Raw genomic sequence first — 24,326 nt, 5'->3', positions numbered from 1 at the left:
CACCCCTCTTTCCCTCCACTCTCTCAGGCAACTCCACCTGGTCTATTCACAGTAGAGGTGCATACAGGCAGGAATTGGGCAGCTGAATCCTGAGAGGGTGAAAGTGGACACCCCTGGTGTGACTGAGATCCTAGGCTCTGCCACCCTCATTGGCCCCTCAAGGGCATTACAACACCCCTTTAGAGGAGAAGGGGGAAGGAAATCAATTTCTTTGTTTGACTGTTTAGTTGTTTGAAGGGCCATCTTACCTGGCATCAGGGAATGAATGAAAAAAGAATTCAAGGTTCCTGCCTAGGCAAAGGAGGCAGTGTTTCTGCACAATACTTCAGGCCATTAGATTGCCCAGTAAGTACAACTCTGAGTTCATGAACTGAACATGAGTTCAAAACCAGCCTCAGATACTTATTTTCTGTGTGACCTTGGACAAATCCCTTAACTTCAGTCCTACGTCCTAGTTATTGTGAGAATCAAATGAGATGACATTTGAAAAAAGGGTTTAGCACAGTGCTTGGCACAAAGTAGGTATTTAACAAAGTCTTGTTTCCTTCTGTCTGTTAATCCATTGATAGGTAGTATGATTCAGTACAAAGAGAAGTTGATTTGAACTTGGGGGACTCAGAACCTTGATTCAAATCCTGCTTCTGCTACTTTTTACCCCTGTGACCAAAGCCAAGTCATCTAACTTTTTTGGATCTTGGTTTTCTCATCTAAAAAATGAAGGCTATTGAACAAGATGACCTCTACAATCCTCTCCAGAGCTAAATCTATGATGATATGTGTGTAGAGTGGAGACAGCTTACATTGGGATCATAAATTCCCCTGGAATAGACCGGAAAGTCCTCACTTTACTCACTCAAGATCATAGACAGGATTTGAACTCAAATCCCTGACTCCAAAGTCAGTACTCTTTTCACTATACTTTAGCTAACTCCTCTTACTGTTTCATTTGTCTAGTTGAAGTACAAATCTAGAAGTCTTCTCTCCTATAAATCCAAATGACTTAACTGAGGGGATCTGGAAACTCTTAGGAAAGGGGTTTCTTTCCTAATAAAGCAGGAAACATGGATGTCTTAGGTGGTAGAATACAGGTTTTGGAGTCAATATAACAAGTTTAAATCTTGCCTCAGATACTCCCTAGCCAAGTGACTCTGGGCAAGTCATTTAACCTCTCCCAGTCTTTTCTTATCTGTAAAATGGGGATGACAATAGCACTTACCTCATAGAGTTGTTGTAGAGATTAAATGAGTCACCATTTGTAAAGAGCTTTGTAAAGCATCATATACATGTTAGTATTACAAACATAATAATTTTTATTATTATTCATTTCTCTCCAGCTGCTATAAACCTGAGTCCATCAGATCCACGATGGATTGGAGCCTGGTGGTTAGGCTTGCTCATCGCCTCAGTCTCTTTGATCGTCATATCTTTCCCATTTTTTTTCTTCCCCAGAAGCATGTCCAGAAGAGAGAAGGTAAGACTCTCACACTCTGTGACTATCTCTCCAAGGGAATGGAGAGAAATAATGGAAGAGATTAACAGAGAATCTAGAATAAGTTGCCATCTTAATCTCTACAAACATTCTCTTCTCCTCCCTTTCATGAGGACAGGGGACACCTGCAAATTACCTGGCTTACAGTTTGGGGGGCTCTGACCTGAGACCCTCAGTGCCCTAGTTATGGCTGAAGCGAGGTTGACCCAAGTCCTGTTACTATATGAAACTGTCAGAAGTTAAGATCATTATCACACACACACACACCTTCCCATCTTCCCAATAACAAGTTTCCAGTTTGAAATTATCCTCCATGACCCATTAGGACCTGAGTAAGGGTCAAGGAGAAAAGCAATGGGACTGATTAGATCAGAGAGAAAAGAATAGGGATTCGGGGGGCAAGAATGAAAGTAGAGGAAGAGAAAAGGAAAATAAAACCATCCACAAGAAGGAAGGTTGGGGAGTTAGGAAATGGATGAATTTCCTTCTATAATCAGTAAGTATTTATTGAAGGCCACTGGGTACTATGGCAAATATAAAGGAAGCATAAGCTATGGTCTACTTGGGTAAATAAGATACAGATAACAAAAAAAAAAGTGATATATGAACAAATGTGGAGCAAGGGAGAGTAAAAACACCAGCCCTTCCCTAGACCATGAAATAATTTACATTTCTCATCTGAACCCCTCTGGCACCAAGTTCCCTTTCTTTCAGTGTCTGCCTCTCCATCAAAACCCACCTGTTCTGGTTCCCAGTCCTTCAGAGCCCCGCTAAGTGGCAAGTTAGTTACCTACTTAGTTAGGGGCAGCTGGATGGCTCAGTGGAAGACTTGGATTCAAATTCAGCTTCAGATTCTTACTAGCTATGTGACACTGGGCAAATCATTTTACCCTGCTTGCCTCGGTTTCCTCATCTGTGAAATGAAGCTAGAGAAGGAAATGGCAAACCACTCGTGTATGTTTTTCAGGAAAACCCCTAACACAGGGGATAAAGAGTGGGCCCAACTGAAAATGAGTGAACAATAGCAAATAGTGCAAAAAGCACTGGACTGAGACCCAGAAGACCTGAGTTCTCATTCTTGCTCTGCCACTGGCTCTTATAGGACCAACTCCTTTCTCTAGGCCTTAATTTCTTTTTTTTTTTTGTAAAATGAATATATCAAGACTTTATAGATCACCGTTACATTCTCTTGTTTATACTAAAATGTTATAAATGGATAATCTAAAAATGTGTTCTCTATTTCCAGAGAGGCAAAACCAACAAGAGAACAAGATTGTTGTGACTGCTCAGTCATGCCCAACTCTTATTGACCCCATTTGGAGTTTTCTTGGCAGAGATCCTAGAGTGATTTGTCATTTCCTTCTCCAGCTCATTTTGCAGATGAGGAAACTGAGGCAAACAGGATTAAGTAACGTTCCCAGGGTCACACAGCTAGTGAATGTCAGAGGCCATATCCATATCCTAGAGGCCTGGCACTCTACCCACTGTGCCCACTAGCTGCCTAAGAACATAAGCTAGAATCATAGAAAGCTAGAGCTGGAAATCTGTTCCAACACTTTCATTTTAGAGAGAAAGAAACTGAGGCATCGAGACATGAAGAGGTCTTTGCCTTTGGGACACTGTGCCATTCAGGATCTCAAAAATCATGTTGCATGGAAGGAGATCCTGGTGGTGGGTTAGTCAGGGCTCTTTGGGATTTTGAGCCAAGCTTAGGCTTGGAGTAGAAGAGTGGCAGTGACTTAATAGAGAAGGAAGAGGAAGACATTCTAGGATCAGAAGAGAACACGAGTGTTAGTGGGTTAAGTGTGGGGATAAATTAGCAAGTGGCCCCATCTGGGAACACTGAGGGCAGGAATTAGAGATGAGATGGGAAAGAGAGAGGCAATTGATGGAGGTCTTTGGGTTTCCATCTGAGTCTAACTGTAGTCCCCTGTAAAGCCACGGAGAACTCTTGAAGGTTCTTGAGAAGGAGCAATGTGGTTAAAAAAGGACATTTGAGAGAGATTAACTTTGTTAGTATTTTATAGTCTGTTCCAGAGCTGAAGAAAACGGGAGGCTGACAACTGAGGCTAATGCCATAATCCAACGCTTACCACAGTGCCTGACACATAGCAAACACTTAATAAATGTTTATTGAATTCAATCCAACTATGACCTAATGAAGTCTTTATAGTGACTCTGGAAACCTGGTGCAAGGGAGGAATCCAAAGGACATAGTGGAATTGGCAGGATTCATTAATAACATTGGGAGTAGAGTAGAGAAGGGGGAGATGGATAACCCCAAAGTCATGAGCCTGGGGCAAGGCTGAGAGGAAGTTGAGAAGCACTTTTTTAAGGAAGAGGGAGGCAGAAGAGCCAAGAGGAGAGGCATAAGCTCCATTTTGTGACACCTGGAGTCTCATGCCCCTGGAGATATTCTGTGGGAGATTAGAGAAAGGGGAAACTGTCAAGGCTAAAGAATGGATTTGAGAATGATTGACCCAGATGCTAATTAAAGCCTTTTAGGTGAATGATGAGATTGGCAAGGGGGGAGTGGAGAGAGGGCCTAGGACAGAATTTGGAGAAAGTCACCAACCACCATCAAGAGGAAGAAGACCCAACCAAGTAGGGTAGAAAGACACACAGAGAGACAGAGAGGTTGAGCATAAACACTAAGATTTAGGGGAGCAAAAAAAATTCAAAGTTAGGAGATATAGAACATAATATCACAGAAGCGAAAAAATCATGGAATTTTTCCAGGGGAAAAATAAAAACATGAAAGAAGAGAAATAAGCTAATGGGCAAGTATATGCCAACAGCACACTGTAGCAGACTCACATTGGCTGGAGAACTGATTGTTAAATTTTCATTATGAGGATTCACACCTCTGAAATCACCAAAGTCTATAAATCAAGGGCTTTTTATTTATTCATTTATTGTTTCCTTGATTGCCTGGACAAAAAGTGATAGAGAAAATCTTAATAATGAATATTAAACTTTTAAAACATTAAAGTGTCAAGTTTTTCACAGAGTTCAGTTGTTAAATATTTACAAGCACACTTCTGATTTAGGCATTAACCAAGCAAAAATTCATTGTGAAATAATATAGAAATTGGCATCCTTTGACTCATCAGCATGGTGCCTTTGGTAACTGGAGTCAGGCATTAGAATACTGCCATGATAAATATTGTGAAGTGAATCATTAGAATTGCTGTTTGTTTAAGGCGAGCATCCTGGGTGGCCAGGAGAATGATGGGGGGTCGGGGGGGGGGGGCAGGAAAGCCCCAGGAGAGCACCAGCCCATCAGTCCCAGATGGACAGCTCTCTAGAGGAGGCCAACAGCCCAGGGAGTTGGTTGACCTTTAAAGCCTTTCTCTTTGCCCATCAGATAGCAGTTGCCGCATCGGATGAGATGAGGAAGATGGAGGAAAGCAAGTCCCAAAGTTCCATAACAGATTTCATTAAACGTAAAAGTCTCCTCTTTTGGGTTTCATTTTCTAATACTTTCAGTAGAATGGCATGGGGGTAGTGGAATGTGGGGTGTCATGAGGGGGTGCTCCTTTCTTTGGGGATTGTGTGGGAGGGAACCTGAGAACGTATTGGTTTAAGCTATGGTGGAGTGGGTAAGGGCCAGTGGTCTGAAAATCCCCCAGCTCCATGTAGCACAGGTAAAGGGCTCTTTTCTAAAAGCTGTTTTTGATTCCATGGGGAAAATTCTTCAATAGGAAACTGGGAGACTAGATTCAAGCCCTAACCTGCAGAGAAATTCAAATCCTTCTGGCCTGTCAAAATGAGCTCAATCCATCCACCTCATGCTATTTACCCTGATGTTCCAAGGAGCACTACATCTGTTTACTGGCTGGAGAAGATCAGATGGCTCCAGTTCCATGGGACATGTTTTTACTTCAGTTACCAATACTATTTGTCTATAGTCTGCTTTTTTTTTTAATCCAGTATAATTTCATTTAGACCATAAGCATGCTCATACATAATATTTTTCTAGTTATTTCTCATTTTAGTCAAGCCATTGGATGGCTCTGTGCCTCAGTTTCCCTTTCTTAAAAGCAAAATCAACTTCCATTTTAAAGAAGTAATGGAGGTGCTGGGAAAACTGGAAGACAGTGTGGGAGAGATTAGGTTTGGATCAACACCTCACACCCTACACCAAGATAAACTCAAAATGGGTGAATGACTTGAACATAAAGAAGGAAACTATAAGCAAATTAGATGAACACAGAATAGTAAACATGTCAGACCTTTGGGAAGGGAAAGATTTTAAAAGCAAGCAAGACATAGAAAGAGTCACAAAATGTAAAATAAATAATTTTGATTACATCAAATTAAAAAATTTTTGTACAAACAAAACCAATGTAACCAAAATTAGAAGGGAAGCAACAAATTGGGAAACAATATTCATAATAAAAACCTCTGACAAAGGTCTAATTACTCAACTTTATAAAGAGCTAAATCAATTGTACAAAAAATCAAGCCATTCTTCAATTGATAAATGGGCAAGGGACATGAATAGTCAGTTTTCAGCCAAAGAAATCAAAACTATTAATAAGCACATGGAAAAGTGTTCTAAATCTCTTAATATGGGCAATTTGGAACTATGCCCAAAGGGTGACAAAAGACTGTCTGCCCTTTGATCCAGCCATAGCACTGTTGGGTTTGTACCCCAAAGAGACAATAAGGAAAAAGACTTGTACAATAATATTCATAACTGTGCTCTTTGTGGTGGCAAAAAATTGGAAAATGAGGGGCTGCCCTTCAATTGGGGAATGGCTGAACAAATTGTGGTATATGTTGGTGATGGAATACTATTTTGCAAAAAGGAATAATAAAGTGGAGGAATTCCATGGAGACTGGAACAACCTCCAGGAAGTGATGCAGAGCTAAAGGAGCAGAACGAGGAAAACACTGTACACAGAGACTGATAGACTGTGGTACAATCGAATGTAATGGACTTCTCCATTAGTGTCAATGCAGTGATCCTGAACAATATGCAGGGATCGAAGAGAAAAAAACACTATCCACAAGCAGAGTACAAACTGTGGGAGTAAAAACACTGAGGAAAGGCAACAGCTTGACTACAGGGGTGGCGGGGATATGATCAAGGAGAGACTCTGAAGGAATACCCTAATAGGGAAACCAATAGCATGGAAATGGGCTCCGGTTGAGGACTCATGTGATACCCAGAGGAATCACTCAGGCATCGCCAATGGGAGGGGTGGTGGGAGGGGGGGAGGAAAAAAGATGATCTTTGTTTCTAATGAATAATGTTTGAAAATGACCAAATAAAATAATGTTTAAAATCTTGAAAAAAAAAAAAAGAAGTAATGGAGGGACAGCTATGTGGCCCAGTGAATAGAGTGCCAGTTCTAGAGTCAGGAGGTACTAGTTTAAATCTGTCCTCAGATATTTCCTAGCTGTGTGGCCCTGGCCAAGCCACTTAGCCCTGTTTGCTTCACCCTTGCTCTTCTGTCTTAGAGTTGTTACTAAGACAGAAAAGTAAGGCTTTGTTATTTCTTTTTTAAAAGAGGTAATGGAGTGCTCAGTGGAAAACAGACTCAGGTGGATAAAGTATTCTCTGTTGGTTTGGGTTTTTTGACAGAGGGAGGGAAGAAGAGTCCTGAGAATTCTGTGATGTAGGGAACTCCTGATGAGACAATTCCCTTCATCAATGTAAATCTTGGAAAGTTGCTTGGGGACCCTGAGAGTCAAACAATGTATCCAGGTCACCCAACCAGAATGTGTCAAAAGCAAGACTCAAACCCAACCATCTGATAGACCCCATAGCCTTTCTCATGCTAGTCAGACCTCTTGAAAAGACAAAAAACAACAAAAATAGTCTAATAAAAGTCCAAAAATGAGACTAGCACCTGCCATAAATGTGTATTTGTCCTCAGGGTTTCCCCACATTTTCGTGAGACTTCTGATGAACCCCCTGTTTGTCTTGGTGGTCCTGGCACAGTGCAGCTTCTCCTCAGTCATCGCTGGCCTTTCTACTTTCCTCAATAAGTACCTGGAGAAAGAGTTCAGCACCACCACAGCCTATGCCAACTTTCTCATCGGTAAGTTCTAACAGTATGGTGTCAAGAGCTGGGAAATGGCCCTAGAGTCTAAGGGAGGAGCTCCTGCACAAAGGACTGATAAAGCATCAAGAATGTGAAATGCTAAATGAAGGGTGGGGAATGAGGGAGAGGAATTTCTAAGAGGAAAGAGCCAGAAGTACCTCTTTCCTAGTTGGCAATCCGGAAAGGCCAGTAGCACCAGACAGACTCTGGGACCCCAACCCTTTCTAGTCAGAAGTCCTCAGTCTGAGAAGTTTCCTTTTCCTGCCTGGGAGGAGGTGACCAGGAGGCTTCCTCCCCACCCTACAGCCCTCAGCCAGGCTGGGCACACATTGGAATTCAGACAGCCTTCAAGAGGGGTGTGACCATTGGAAAAGCCGTGGGGGAAGATAGAATAGAATTTAGAACTGGTAAAACACTGTTGGCTTTTTTTAGTCTCTGACATTTCTTTTGTGATTTTTACAAATTCCTAACTTAACCACCATCAAATATGATGAGCACTTCCATACACAACAGAACGGGAAAATAAGAGCCTACATATGTGAAGCCACAAATCTGATTTGCCTAATGTGCCCTTTCTTTTTGAGCACGAAATACTTTCAGCATGTTATCTCCAAAAAGGGTCTTGTTTGCCTGTTTCTTCTGACCTTCATTCATTCTGTTTTCCATTATGCATTTTAAAATGCCTCAATGACCAAAAAATGGTCATTTTTAACATTTCCCCCTAATTTTGGTACCCATATTCAGCTTTACACATGCGTGTGCACACACACACACATGCCATTTGGAAAAAAAGAAAGAAGAACTTCTTGTATCATAAGCAGAGTCAAGTCAAACCAATCTCTACGTCAGCCATGTCTAGAAATGTATATTTCATTCTGTACCTCGCGTTCATTACCTCTCTGGCCATCCTTGCATTGATCAGAGGGGTTGAGCTTTTCCATTTTCTCCCTTCACACCAATTATTTTATAATTCTATACAAATGATAGGATAATACATAAAAGTTATTTTATAACTCAATCTCTATTGTATGAATCGAAACTTTGCTCTGCACCAATTCAGACAAGCCTTCGCAGGTTTGTCTAAAAGTATCGCCCTCATCATTGCTTACAAAAGGGTGCATTGCATGCCACTCATCCACCATAATTTGTTTGTTTCCCAACTAACCGGCACCCTTTATTTCTCAGTTCTTTGTTACTGTGAAAGGGATGGTTCTAAATGTTTTTGTACATGTCGATCCTTTTCCTCTTCTCTTGAAAACCCAGTCCTGGCATCAGTGGCTCAAAGGGAAGCCCACAGTGTAGTTTACTGTCATTCCAAATTGCTTTCCAGAGCAGCTGGACAGAATAACTACTCTGCCCAGTGTGGCGATGTTCCTATTTCCCCACAACCCCTCCAAGGATTATTCTTTTTCACCAGTCTAAAGAAACTCCCACTGGTCAGTTTGCATTGTGTTTTATGACTAGCAATTCAATTAATCAATCAGTAGGTATACACGAATAATAAATAACCCAGTGGAACTGCTTGTTTGCCCTGGGAGGGGGGAGGGAGAGAACATGAATCATGGAACCATGGAAAAATATTCAAAAATTTAAAAAATTAATTGAAGAATTAATTCAATTAATCAATCAATATTTATTAAGTTTCTACTATAGGGGGTTCAGTAGATTGAGAGCCAGGCTTAGAGACAGGAAGTATTGGGTTCAAATCTCCCTGTGCAAATCATTTAACCTTCACAGTCTAACCCTCACTGCTTTTCTGCCTTGGAACCAATATACAGTATTGATTCTAAGATGGAAGGTGACGGTTTATTTTTTTATTTTTCATAATATTGGATTTCACAACAGAGAACTTTATTTGGAGAAAACATTTTTTTGTATAGATATTTCAAGGTAAGGGTTTTGTTTTTTTTCAAAGTTCCTACTTCACTGGAGGCTCTATACTAAGCCCCGCGAATATAAAAAAGAGGCAAAAGACAGTCCTACCCTCAGGAGTTTACAATCTAATGAAAGAGTCCATGTTCCCACAAATTATAGACAAAGCAAGTTCTATGCAGGATAACTAGGAGAAGATCAACAGAGATTGGACACTAGAATTAGGAGGGGCTCGGAAAGTCTTCCTGTAAAAGATGAGATTTTAGCTGGGACTTGGAAGAAGCCAGCGAAGTAGTGATCTGGAGCCTTTTTTCATGTGGTGGTCAATAGCTTGCATTTCTTCCTTTGAAAAACTGCCAGTTCAGAGCCTTTGACCATTTCTCTGCTGGAGAATGATATTTACTCTCATACATTTGAATCACTTCCTTATGACTCTTGGATAGAGTTGTTTGTCAGAGAAACATACTACAAAGAATCTCCCCTCCCCACCTTTTACTATTTCCCTTCTCATTTCAGTTTTGTTTGCACAAAAGTGCATATATTAACTTTTTTGTCTATCTTTTTCAATTAACATTTTTCTCCCAATTACATGTAAAAACAATTTTTAACATTTTGATTTTAAAAAGGTTTTTTTGAGTCCCAAATTATCTCCCTCTTCCTCCCTTCTTCTCTGCCTGAGATGGTAAGCAGGCTGATACAGATTTTACGTTTTCAATCACGTACATTCATTTTGTACAATTTTGTATAATTAATTGTTTGCATTACTTGGTTTTGCACAAAATCCTTATAGTTTTATGTAAGGCAACTGCTCACTTTCCTTGCCTCCCCAGAGACTCAAAACTGTCACAAAATCAGAGCTTTCAAAGGCTAAAGAACATATTTGCCAAACCAGCTAGCCAACAAGAGCATTGAAATCAAAAGACTGGGTTCTAGGGGCAGATAGATGGCTCAGTGGATTGAGAGCCAGGTCTAAAGAAAGGAGGTCCTGGCCTCAGACACTGCTTAGCTGTGTGACCCTGGGCAAGTCACTTAACCCCCATTGCCTAGCCCTTACCTCTCTTCTGCCTTGGAACCAATATACAGGATTGATTGTAAGATGGAAAGTAAGGGTTTTAAAAAAGAAGACAACTGGGTTCTAGGCTTCCCCTTGGCTTTTCATTAGCCATTTGGACACAGTGCTTCACCTCTGCATGTCTGCATCTTCATCATGAGATGAGGGAGTTGGACTCCTAAATTTAGCTCCAGAAGAAATCTCAGCAAGTTTGGCTATTTTGCTTTGCAGATGAGATCACCAGAGAAGTTAGAAGACTTTCCTATGGGAAGAGGTAGCAAGAACTAGGACTTGAACCCAGAACTCCAAGATGACTAGATTAATTTTAAATTATTTAAAAAAATTTTTAATTATTTTTATTTAAAATTTAAATCATTTTGCAATCAAAATTTATTAAAAGTGAAAAATACTTTTTAAAAGATTCTAATGCAAGTGAATTGCATTGTTAAACAAGTCATGCCTCTTTCTCCTTTGCCTTTAAAATGGATTGATCTTTGCTTTGTGCTTTGAGAAGATAGTGGAGAGATAGAAGGCAAAAAACTCTGTCCACTGGGAGCTTCCAGTCTAAGGAATTGACAAGACACATTTTATTGAATACCACCATGATGAGATTCATAAAACTACAATAAATAGGGGCAGCTAGGTAGATAGAGAGCCAAGTCTGGAGATGGGATGTCCTGGGTTCAAAACTAACTTCAGACACTTTCTAGCTGTGTGACCCTGGGCAAGTCACTTGACCCCCATTGCCCAGTCCTTACCACTCTTCTGACTTAGAACCAATACACCAATACACAGTATTGGTTCTAAGGCAGAAGTAAGGGTTTAAAAAAAATCTGGCCTCAGTCACCAGCTGTGTGACCCTGGGCAAGTCATCTAATCCCCATTGTTTGGCCCTTGCTCATCTTCTGTCTTAGAGTTGTCACTAAGACAGAAGTTAAAGGTTTTTTTAAAAAATAATACTTTAACAGCTTTTTATACTATATATAACTGGATAAAAAAAATAGACTAATTTAGAGGTTGATGAAAAGACTGGACCAAGGGACCTGGTAGTTGTTTCTCTGATTCCTCTCTGCCCCTGCTTTTATCTTCTGGAGCAAAGGACCCCTCCTGTGGCAGCCAGGGAGCACAGTGGAGATCCCAGAAGAACTGGAGTCGGAAAAACCTGAGTTTAAATCCTGCCTCAGAAACTTACTCCGGGCAAGCAAGTCATCTCAGGTCTCTGGACCTCAGTGGCTTCATCTTTCAAAAAGAATATCCCAATTTAGCCAGAAAGAGCAAACAGGATATAGTATAATAGTGAGGGGGTTGGAAAGATCAAACCAGAGCTTTCTGAGGGTGGAAAAAATAGACATGTAGGCAGTAGGGAAGAGGCCAGCAGATGTGACTCTCCTTTGAAATAAAAAATTTCATCCTAAAAAAAAAAAAGAATATCCTAGATTTGTGACTTCATTGGTTAGGGAAAGAGTCGCCAACTATAACTGAATTCCATGATGTCAAACTTAAATAGTAATGGGGTCTAGGAAGGAGCCAGATGTAAGGGAACCTGAGGACCACATATGGACTTAGGAAAGAAACCACACGTGCTAATATATTCCTTTAAAAAATGAAAATATCAATGCATTAAAATCAGATAGGATCTGCATTTTATTCTGATTAGGACAGGACTAGGACCTATTGTGAGGGCCACAGACAGCCCAAGAACCCCTTGCATTTGATGCCTCTGATTTAGTTGGTAAGCCTTAGAGAGTAGCCGGAAGGGCTAAGTAATTCCGTAATAATTAAATATCCGAAACAGGATTTGAACTCAGATCTTCAGCTAGGTGGCACAGTAGATAGAGTGCTGGACCTGGACTTTGAAAGATTCTTTTTCCTGAGATCAAACCTGGCCTCAGACACTTACTAACTGTGTGACCCTGGGCAAGTCACTTCACCCTGTTTGCTTCCGTTTCCTCATCTGTCAAATGAGCTGAAAAAGGAAATGGCAAGGATCTTTGCCAAGAAAATCCCAAATGGAGTAGAAAGCCAGAAGAAAACATATGGTTTATCTCTTGTTTATTTGGGCATATGATTTGGGGTTTTGGTTTTAAAAGATGACACTATTACAAAAATGAATACCATGGAAATAGGATTTGAGTGATAATGCATGTATAACCCAGTGGAATTGCTTGTCAGCTCCAGGAGGGGAGAAGGAAGAGGGGAGGGAGACAGCAAGAATCATGTAACCTTGGAAAATTTTTTTCAAAAGAAAAGGACTGAATTTTTTAAAAAATCTACATCTATTGATATAATCATGTTTTTGTTGCTTTTAAAAATGTAATCAATTGTGTTAATGGCTTTCCTTATATTAAACCATTCCCACATACCTGGTTTAAAAAAAAAAAAGCCCCAAATAGTCACAAAGAGTCGGACATGACTGAAGCAAGTGAACAGCAACAACAACAAACTTCTTGATTCGAATTTCATCCCCCTGACCACTGCCTCTCTGCCTCTCCTAACAGTTATTATTATTAATAAGATTATCATCATCTCTCATTCATAGGCTCCGTGAACCTGCCAGCAGCTGCCTTGGGGATGCTCTTCGGGGGCATCCTTATGAAACGCTTTGTTTTCACCCCTCACACCATCCCCCGTTTGGCTGCGATCATCATCACCATCTCCATGATCTTCTGCATTCCCTTGTTCTACATGGGCTGCCCCACACAACTCATTGAGGGTGTTAATGTGAACAGGTAATCAGAGAAGGAGGAGAACTGGAGTCCAAGGGCTGCCAAGAGAATTGCTTATGGGTTTTTTTAATTTTTAAAATTCAAAGATATTTTCTTTTGCCAATTACATGTAATAACAATTTTTGACATACATTTTACAAAATTGGAAGATCCAAATTGTCTCCCTCCTTCCCTTCAGTCCTCCCTCCTAGACATGGTAAGCAATTTGGTCTGGATTATACATGTATGATCAAAGTAATTTATTGCTCTTTTCCTTCTATCAATATGGTGGAGCGGAAAGAACCCTGGATCCCAGGAGTCTTGGATTTCAACTTCAGCTCTTCTACTTCCTTGATGTGTAACCATGGGCAGGTTATTTAACCAGACTGAGCATGTGTCCTCATCTGTAAAATGGGGGTGATGAAAAAATAGGGAAAATGATGGTTTCTTTATCTGCTTTACAGTATTATTTTGAGGAAAGTATTTTGTGAAGCTTAAAGTACTTTAATAATGTGAATTATTATAATTATTATTGGATCATGGATTTAGAGTTGGAAGGAACCTTAGAGATCATTGATTCTAACTCCCTCATTTTATAAATGGGAAAACTGGTTAGGTGATTTGCCTAAGGTCTCATGTAGGTAGAGACCCTTTCCTTTTTCTTTCTCCTTTAGCCTCTAACCATAGATCTGTAAGATGAGTAATAATAGAAGCAGGGTTTAAAAGGATCTGGTGGTCTGAGTGGACCACTCAAGCAGTCCATGTTGGTGTCCTGTTTTAAGAACAATACCATAAATTAATAAATAAATAATGAATATATATATATATATATACATATATATATATGTACATATATGTATTTGGTAAATACTGACAGACAGAAACCAGGGAGTTTAGTTAGTCTCAGCCCAGTGCTGATGAGAATAACTTGGAGTGTTTGAGAAGAAATGAGATGAACAGCTTGAGGCAGCCCAGAAATCACCAGTCACAGCCACTCAATAAAAGTTGTGATCAATTCAGCAAACACTGATCAAGCCCCAATTTAGTTACATTCTGAGTTTAGTTAATTTTAGTTTAATTTGGCTAGTGATTTTCAAGACGTGGTTTCTGGACCTCTGGGGGTCCTCAAGACCCTTTCTGGGGGGATCTCTGTGAGGCTGCATTTTCTTCATATACTTTATCCGATTGGATGTACAAGCAGATATGAGAACTCAGCTGTATTCTATCAAGCCAGACATTAAAGAGATTTATAAAAATGTATAAATAATGCCATTTTTCTCATAGATTTTTTGTTTTCATTTTGGAAAACGTAATTATTTTGCATAAAAAGTATGATTTTGTGTTTCTATGTAATGTGTTTATTATCACTTTAATGAATTAATGCATCAACATTTTAAAAAATAATGAGTTTTCATTTCTAATATAGCAAAATATTGATAGACATAGTCTACATAAACAAAAGCACCTTGAGGGAATCTCAGTAATTTTTAAGAGTACTGAAATCCCAACATTGAAAACTGCTTTTCTAAGCTAAAGAAATTTGGGAGATAACTCACATGTTAAGTTAATGTGGGATCCCTCCTATTGTCCAGTTAGGGATAGGATTCCCAACTTGGGAAGGTACGGGAATGTCAGCAAAGAGTGGCCATCTTAATATTTCTTAAATTGCAAATTAGGGTTTGGGTGTTGGACTCATAGTCAGCAAGACTTGGATTTTGATCCTGCCACAAATATTTTCTAGCTAGCTGGGCACGTTTGCTCATCTATAAAGCAAAAGATTGGATTTGGTAACCTGAAAGGTTGCTTCCAGCTCTCTACTCTATACATGGTTGGTACAAACCAGGAAATAGCATCTCAAGAGTTTATTTTTTCTGTGATCATGTCTTCTGATCTCTGTCAGGGTCCACTTGCTCATTCTGGCAATTATTCAGCATTTATTAAGCACTTACTGTGTGCCACAGAGAGGCAGTTAAGGAGTGCAGTAGATGAGCTCCAGGTCTGGAGTCAAGAAGACTCCTCTTGCTAAAACCAGTTGAATTGTGCAATGGCTATGGGAGGCAGGAGGGAAAGAACATGAATCATATAACCACGGAAAGATATTCTAAATTAATTAATTAAATTAAAAATAAAAAGAAGACTCCTCTTCCCAAGTTTGAATCCGGCCTCAGACACTTATTAACTGTGTGATTCTGGACAAGTCACTTAACCCTGTCTGCCTCAGTTGCCTCATCTGTAAAATGAGTTGGAGAAGGAAATGGCAAACAACTCCAGTGTCTTTGTTGAAAAAAAAACCTCAAGTGATGTCACAGAGTCAGACACACATTGGTCATATCTAAATATATAAACCACTATGATTTATCTAATTTGTTTTATCTTCTCTGGTGCTAAGCACAGTACTATGTAGATACATGCTTATTGAACTGAACTGAATATCTCCATTTCCATGAAATTCCAGAAAATCCTAATGAAATTTCCATGAAATTGGAACGTCAGAATTTCCATAGTAACCATTTGATGCAATATTGTCAAACTCAACTACAAAGGAATTAACACAGGTCTCATATTGACTTAGAAAATCACAAATAACATCATCTATGTTGTATTATATTCTTACTTATTTTATTAAACATTTCCCAAATACTGGTTGACCTACTGAGGAGTCTTGGGGAGTAGGGCACATTTAACCTTCAAAGTTTAAGATATATGATTTTATATAAATACATGTATGTATATATATATATATATGTAGTAACAATGATTAGAGTCATAGTACAGAGCTATAAGGCCTTCTTAAGCCATCTAGATCCATCTTCTTATTTTACAGATTAAGAACTGAGACTTAGACAGGTTACATGATTTCCCCAAACCCACATAATCAGATTGGAGATGCAACTTGAACCCAGCTCCTGTTATTCCTGAGTCAGAACTTTCCATCCTGCTTCTTTGGTGTCCAATTCAATAAGTATTTAACCTTATTTTCAGAGCCCTCTATTATAACCTTACAGATAAGTCCCTAGGATATACCATCTTGCCATCCCTGAAAAGAGATACAAGGCATGTTCGATGAATGAATGAATCAGCATTCTTCATTATTTGTTCAGAATATTCCAGTGTTTCCCATTGTGAACCAAACTGTTCCTTAGCCAAACTCTTGGCTATACCAATATACTACAAAGATGACTTAGATATGTCCCCCAACATCCTGGCTTTCTTCGATCTCCTTTCATTAAGTTTTTTTCACTTAGAGTTTCGGGCTGAAGTTGTAACTATGATGAGAAAGGACAGACAGGCTACTTTGAACATATGTGGGTGTATGTATCTGAAGGGGCCAGCGGATACAGATTAGGGGGATACTTCCTGGTGTGTCCCAGAATTTCATCAAATACATAGACATTGTGAATGGAAAAAAAAAAGTTGAAGAAAAACACTGGTGTGTTCTCCTTTCTTCTCCTGGGAGAGTAGATGAATAGTGATTAAACAGTAAAGATACCACACTTGTCTGTCAACTATCTACCTAAGAAAATGATAAATTAGATAATGGTAACCTTACAGATTACTACAGAAAAGCACTGTTTCTCAACTAAAAATATGTAAAATGTACCAAACTTTGTGTCCAAAATAAATATTTAAAAATAAATTGATAGATGATAGAAGATGGATTGGAAAATTAAAAAAAAAAACAGGCAGACAGATGGATGGATGGATGGATGGATGAATAGACAGACATACAGACAGAGAGATGGATGCATGGATGGATGGATAGATAGATAGATAGATAGATAGATAGATAGAGAGAGAGAGAGAGATAGATAGATAGATAGATAGATAGATAGATAGATAGATAGATAGATATACAGGCAGGCAAATGGACAAATGGATGGATGGATAGATAGATAGATAGATAGATAGATAGATAGATAGATAGATAGATAGATAAAAGATAGTCAGATTGACAGATATATAAATAGAAAAGATAGAAGATAGATCATAGAAGATAGATAGATATAGATATGATAGTTGTAATATTTATTGGGAAAGGAAATAGGATTGGAAAAAATGGGGATTTAATGGGAGGTTTGTATGGGGTATGGAGGAGTTAAGGGGAGAGAGGAAATATGTTTGGAGAGGCAAAGGAGGGAGATGCCCCCTGCTGAGAGGAAACAGCAGGGGTCCAATGAGGTCTGTTTGTCTTTGAATGACTGAAACTGAAGTTCAGCTCCCTCTATGACCAGAAATGATAGTCCACGTATCTGACTGTGTATTCAAATAATATAAAGTTTAATAACTAGTTGGGATTGGAGGGTTTTTAGCTTCAGACCTGAGGCCAGGCCCCAGAGGCTGGAGGAGGGTTCTCCCACTCCCGTCCACTCTATATCAGTCCAGTTTTGTCTTTTTTAGAATCTTAGCAGTAGACAGAAAGCAAACAAGAACAGGTCTAACCTTCAGAAGAAATTGGACTTGAATCTTCAGGCTGAACCAAGAAAGAGCATGGCACTCCAGACTGGCTGAACAAGCTCCTCTCTCCTCCAACACTAGGAAACAAGTCCCACATGGCAGGAAGGAAGTGCTAGTCACAAGACCCCACTGCCACTCCCAGCAGGAAGGAAGTGCTAGTCACAAGACCCTACTGCCACTCCCAGTTGGCCCCTTCCCCCACAAACTGTCAGTCTTGTTTCCTTTTCACACAATCAGAAGATAGAGAAAACAACTTCTAGCTGTGGTATGGATTGTATATTGAAGCTACCATTTTTACTATTCGGATCACATTTGGGACTCTGTCTTCCCTCCCAGGATTCTTAGATGTCATAAGCTTGTCGACTTCATTTTTCTCATCCTATAGGGATATTCAACTAGGAATAGAGATATACATTGGAGAGATGAATGCATAGATACCAAGAAGAGAATCTAAGTACCAAGTAGCCAATTAATTGTTCATCTGTGATTTAGAGCTGGAAAAGATCTAAGAGGTCATTTGGCCCAAATCCCCTCCTTTTACAGATGAGGAAACTGAAACACCATAAAGTTAAGTGACTTGTCCAGGGTAACATGGCTGCTAAATCCTTGACATGGGATTTGAACCTACATCTTAGCAATTTCAAATTCAGGGTTCACAATGCCATGCTACCTTTCTGCACTGGAAATAGCACAGTGTGGCAACCACCCAAGACAAACAGACAAGGATATTCGACAGACTGAGAATTCAGAAATGGCTAAAGGGTTTTTATTTTTTGTTTTTGGTAGGGGCAAGGGAAAGTGAATTGTTAGTATTTTGTTTTGCTTTGCTCTCTCTTATGTCTTTATTTCCTATTTTATTTACAGGAGAGTGCCTGGGGCACCACCAGCATGTATCAAAGAGTGCTCCTGTTCTGATTCCATCTTCCACCCTGTCTGTGGGTCCAATGGTAGAGAATACCTCTCCCCCTGCCAAGCTGGTTGCATGAACTACACCATAGGGGCCAAGAAACAAGTGGTAAGGGGCAGCATGGATTCCAGGCAGGATAATGGTCATGTCCTAGGTTTCTGTCAGACTTTAAAGCTGCAAAGGACTTTCATAGCTATTATTTCATTTAACTCTTACCACCACTCAGGATGGGATTAGACATATGATTTCATTAGAAGTGGGAACTTCTGATGATAAAGCTCTGTCTACCAAGGCACATTGGCATCTCCTCTGCAACTTCTCACCTTAGAGAGCTTCTTGGGGAACTGGGAAGCTGAGTCATCCACCCAAGGTCACCCAGTCAGCATTTTTCAGATACAGGACTTGAACTCAGATCTTCCCTGACTCTGATCCTAGTTTTCTATCTACTAGTACCAGAATTGCTATGGAATTTGCTATGGAAGAAATTGAGAGTTAGAGACATAAAATGGCTTTCCTAAGGTGAAGTGACAAATGGAGAAATGGAAGTTCCAACCCATGTCAACTGATAAGCTAAATTCAGTGTTCTTCCTACTGCAGTGAGGTAGCAAGGTAGATAGTGTGAAGTACAGAGAGTGCTGGGCCTGGAGGCAGGAAAACTTGAATTCACATCTGACCTTAGACATTGATTAGTTGTGTGACCCTGGGCAAGTCACTTAACCTTTACTACCCTAGTTTTCTCAACTATAAAAAGGGAACAATAATATCACCTACCTCCCAGGGTTGTTATAAGGATTAAATGAGATCATATTTTTAAAGCTCTTAGCAGAGTGCCTGGCATATAAGTGCTTAATAAATGCTTCCTTCCTTCCTTCCTTCCTTCCTTCCTTCCTTCCTTCCTTCCTTCCTTCCTTCCTTCCTTCCTTCCTTCCTTCCTTCCTTCCTTCCTTCCTTCCTTCCTTCCTTCCTTCCTCCCTCCCTTTCATCCTTTCTTCCCCCTCTCTTCCTTCTTTTCATGAGTACTGACTTCCCCTGAAACCTCTGTTTGCACATCAGCAGCTCTGCCAAGATATTCCCAAATATTCTCAAACCTCAACAAAATGGTAGTCATCCCCTAAAATGTAAAATGCAATGCCAATGTCTTGGGTACCCCCAAACTTTTAAGACTCTTGTTATCACTAATAGAGCCAGAGTCTCTAGAGCATAAAGCTAATTAAAGAGTTGGTGATTGGGGACAGCTGGGTAGCTCAGTGGATTGAGAGCCAGCCCTAGAGATGGGAGGTCCTAGGTTCAAATCTGACCTCAGACACTTCCCAGCTGTGTGACCCTGGGCAAGTCACTTGACCCCCATTGCCTAGCCCTTACCACTCTTCTGCCTTGGAACCAATACACAGTATTGACTCCAAGACGGAAGGTAAGGGTTATTTAAAAAAAAAAAAAAGGTTGGTGATTGAGGGCACCTAGGTGGTTCAGTGGATTGAGAACCAGGTCTAGAGACAGAAGTCCTGGGTTCAAATCTGGATTCAGACACTTCTATGTGACCTTAGACAAGTCCTTTCACCCCCATTGTCCAGCCCTTACCATTCTTCTGCCTTGGAACTTGTACTCAGAATTGATTCTAAGGAGGCAGCTAGGTAGCTCAATAGATTGAGAGTCAGGGTTCAAATCTGGCCTCAGACACTTCCTAGCTGTGTGACCCTGGGCAAGTCACTTAACCCCCATTGCCTAGCCCTGACCATTCTTCTGCATTGGAGCTAATACACAGTACTGATTCCAAGACAGATAAGAGTTTAAAAAAAAAAAAGAATTTATTCTAAGGTGGAAGGTAAGAATTAAGGGGGGTGGGGGAGGTTAATGAATGATATATTCAAATCATCCAGGACTCAGTTGAACATTGTTGTGTCCCCACCACCATGAGACTATGAGCTCACTGAGGGCAGAGACTGCTTTTTACTTTCTTTGTATCCCCAGTGCCTAAAGGCACAGTGACTGGCACATAGTAGGCACTGGGCACTTAGTTCTCACGGACATGACCAAAAATTCCTCTTTTCCCTTTATCAGTATAATAGGTAAAGTAGATCCGAGAACAAAATACACAGTTGGTCCAGTGCTGAGATCACTGAGAATAGCTGAGGGAGATTCATAAGAGGATTGCTACGTGCATTTGCAAGTACAACGATTTCTAATAAACTTTGTTTTTCCTCTTTTGTAATTCACCTCAAGACTTATTTCAACTGCTCCTGTATAGGTGGCAACAACTCTTCAGCCAAGACAGGTTCATGTTCAGTCTCTTGCACTCACTTATTGCTCCCCACCGTCTTCCTCATCTCGTTTGTCTCACTGATCGCCTGTACTTCCCACAATCCTCTCTACATGATGGTCTTGAGGTAAGTGAACCAGAGAGTTCTGAAGCTTTTGGAGACAACTTTTGGTGGGATTTTGCTTCCTCTTCCTTGCCTTTCCTTTACACGTAGATCCTCTTTTGCTTCTCCTTTTCCTCGTTCATACATGCACACCTGCCTTTGACACAGCAGTGGCTGGTGCTTTGGAAAGCGCATTGCCTTAGGAGCCAGGGTACAAACCCTGCCTCTGATACTTTTCCTCTCTGGCCTTGGACAAGTATCCTACGGAGCAGTAGGAATAAGAATAGCTAACATAATAGTGCATCTATGGTTTGCAAAGCACTTTACAGATGCCATCCCGTTTAATCCTTAAAAGAGCATTGTGAAGGAGGGGCTGATTTGATTGTTCTGACATTTCTCAGTCGTATCTGACTCCTCATGGCCCCACTTGGGGTTTTCTTGGCAAAGCTTCCAGAGTGGTTCTCCAACTCATTTTATAGATGAGGAAACTGAGGCAAATGGGGTTAAGCAACTTGCCCAGGGACACAGTCAATGCGTATCTGAGGCTAAATTTGAATTCTGGGAAATGAGTTTTCCTGACTCCAGCCTGAACATTATGTCTACTGAGCCACCCAGCTGCCCAAGAGGCTGATATAATCCTCATTTTTCTGAAGAGGAAACTCAAGCTAAGGGGAGTTAAGAGAATTGCCATGGGCCACATAGCTAATAAGTGTTGAATACTCTAGTAAGGATTCAAACTCAGGTCTTGATGACTGTAATAGATGATATTTGAAGGGGTATATTTGATGGTATACTAGACAATTAATAGATCAGGTAGTTATCTTCCTTTGCTTACCCTGCTCCCTCTATATCTCCCTTCCTCCCTCTAAATCTCCCTTCCTCCCCTCTTCTTCCCTTCAATTTCCCCTTTCTCCTTCTTCTTCAGCCTCCTTCTAAGTCACTCAGGGTGAGCTATGATGTTTCAGAGGAAATACTCTTTTCTCTTTTATCTCAAGTAAGGGCTTATTGGGGAAAACAGGAAAGGTGAAGGATAAGGTAAGAGGGGTGGGATTTCCCTATTCTCTACAGTGAATCTTGGGTTGGAGGATATTGAGAGAAATGGCAATTCAGTCACTAGCATGAAACAGAGCCAGTCAGAGAGAGATATAGGGACTATTGTCCTTCTTCTTCTGCCTTCAAATCAGCCAGGTCACCTCCAACTTGATTATCCCAAGTTCCAGAGATAAACCCAGCTTCTTCCTTCAGTCAGCCAGAAGCCCAAAGACCTTGAAATCCAGTCCAACAGTTGGCTCTTGCCTCCAACTGTTTCCCAGTCACATTCCAAATGAAATCTTCATTTGACTGACAGATGACCCATCTCCATCTTCTGTCCTTTGCTGCATGTCTTGTAATTTCTCTCCTCCACATGACTGCATCTAGGACTCTTAAACCACTATTTTAACCACTCTTATACCTAGTTTCCTGGACCTCATTTAACTCACCTGTAAAACGAGGGGCGTTGACCCAGTAAAATTGAACGTTGGTTACAGGACGGGGTGGGAGGAGGGGAGGGGAGGGAAAGAACATGAACCACATAACCATGGAAAATCTTTCATAATTAATCAATTAAAGAAAAATGAGGGGATTTGAACTAGATGGCCTTTGAGGTTCCTTCCAGCTTTAGATCTTTGATCTTATGACATAGATTTCAACCCAGCTTTGGCTTCATGAATTAGTCTTAGACAGCTGCCCGAGACTAAAGGTAGTTAAATATTGCCCATTGTCAATCACTGATATGGCAAGCTTGTGGAGAGAGCACTGAGCCTGGAGTAGGAAGCCTCCCCTTCCTAAATTCAAATCTAGCCTCAGACACTTAATAGCTGAGTAACCCTAGGCAAGTCACTTAACCCTGTTTGCCTCAGTTTCCTTATCTGCAAAATGAACCGGAGAAGGGAATGGAAAACCACTTCATTTTTTCTACCAAGAAAACCCCAAATGGAGTCATGAAGAGTTGGACACAATTGAAAAATGATTGAACAACAAAACACAAGTACAATAATACATTTGAAGTAGGAGAGAGAAAATTTGAATGAGGTCTTCCTTTCTCTAGGTCTGGCCTCTATGCCATGCTCCTTCTCATTCATTCTTCCCTTTGACTGTCCTTAAAGCTGAACCTCATCTGCTTTTGGCCCCAGGACTTTTGTTTGAGACATGTGTAGGATTAAGAATTCAGGAAATGAAATAATTCCTTTGGCAAATAAATTAGGTGTAAAGATTCCATACTTGGGGAGGTGGGGGGCTGAAATTGTAAAAGTCTTAAAGAGATGGTGAGTTGGCAGAGGGGAATAGGGGAGGGAGAAGGGAAGATACAAGTAAAAGGACATGGAGAAAAATTAAGAGACAGGAGAGCTGTAACCCAAACCAGAGAGATAAAGAAAATCCGGAAATAACCCCAGAGTGAGGCCTCGCGAGCCAAACTCGGGAGAAGAATGAGCATTAAATCCTTAAGCAAGGAAAGGAACAGTCCAGCCAAAGAGACAAAAAAAGGAGAAAGGAGTCAGGTTTCAGGTGGCATTGAAATGCTTCTAAAATGCTGTTTTTCCGGGGATGACCCTGCCATGACCTCACCCTGGTCCAACCAATTCGGTTCTTTCTTCTGATGCCTGTCTTCCTTTCTCTTTTTTGGTTTTTACCTTGTTTATTTTCCCAATGACTGAATCTTCTTTGGAACCAAAAGGGACCAGATTCGGTTTCTTCCCCAAAGGAGGAAGGAACAGGAAGTTTTTGAGAGCACAGTTTGGCTGTGATACCATGATTAAGTCACTTCATGTTGATGGCCTTCCATTTTCTCATCTGTTAAGTGGGATGGCTTGACTAGAGGGGATCCCTGAGGTCCCTCAGAAGATCTCTAGCTCTGGCATGAATTAGTTCTATAATTCTATAGCCTCCATGTATTTCTTAGGAAGCCTCCAAAGTGGAGAGTTTCCCTGACTCCAGCTTGACCCTTGATTCTATAGCTTCATAATCAGATTCTACTGTAGTAGAGGGAAAACACTTTTTCTAATCTACTTCTCCTTTTCAATAAAGCACAGAATTGTAGCTCTTAGAGCTAGAAGGACCTTAGATGTCCTCTAGTCCAACAGAGGCAGCTAGGTATTGAAATGGAGAGAGTACTTGTGCATGGTCTGGACGATCTGAGTTCAAATTTAACCTCAGATACTAGTAGGCATTAATTATATAAATGCCATTGTTCTTGAGTTGTTTCAACTCTTGTGACCCCATCTGGGGTTTTCTTAGCCAAGATACTGGAGTGGTTTGCCATTTCGTTCTCTGGATCCTTTTACAGATGAGGAAACTAAAGCAAACAGGGTTAAGTGACTTGCCCAGAATCACTCAACTAGTAAGTGTCTGAGACTGGATTTGAACTCAGAAAGATGAAATGCTAGCTATTA

General features: G+C 40.5%; 1 protein-coding gene across 2 annotated transcripts in view; it reads left to right on the top strand.

The window, feature by feature from the left end:
* SLCO2A1 (solute carrier organic anion transporter family member 2A1) overlaps positions 1-24,326 on the top strand; it is a 157,350-nt gene that overhangs the window by 113,808 nt on the left and 19,216 nt on the right. For both annotated transcript variants that reach the window (XM_007493896.2, XM_056793630.1), the window contains exons 6-11: positions 1,335-1,471; positions 4,857-4,935; positions 7,378-7,542; positions 13,008-13,197; positions 18,493-18,643; positions 20,756-20,919. In XM_007493896.2, the coding sequence (XP_007493958.1) occupies positions 1,335-1,471; positions 4,857-4,935; positions 7,378-7,542; positions 13,008-13,197; positions 18,493-18,643; positions 20,756-20,919 (886 nt within the window). The remainder of the gene's footprint in view (positions 1-1,334; positions 1,472-4,856; positions 4,936-7,377; positions 7,543-13,007; positions 13,198-18,492; positions 18,644-20,755; positions 20,920-24,326) is intronic.

Source organism: Monodelphis domestica, chromosome 4, assembly GCF_027887165.1.
Source record: "Monodelphis domestica isolate mMonDom1 chromosome 4, mMonDom1.pri, whole genome shotgun sequence".
Lineage (NCBI taxonomy): Eukaryota > Metazoa > Chordata > Mammalia > Didelphimorphia > Didelphidae > Monodelphis > Monodelphis domestica.
The sequence above is the reverse complement of the archived record's forward strand: the minus strand, read 5'-3'. Positions and strand labels throughout refer to the sequence as shown.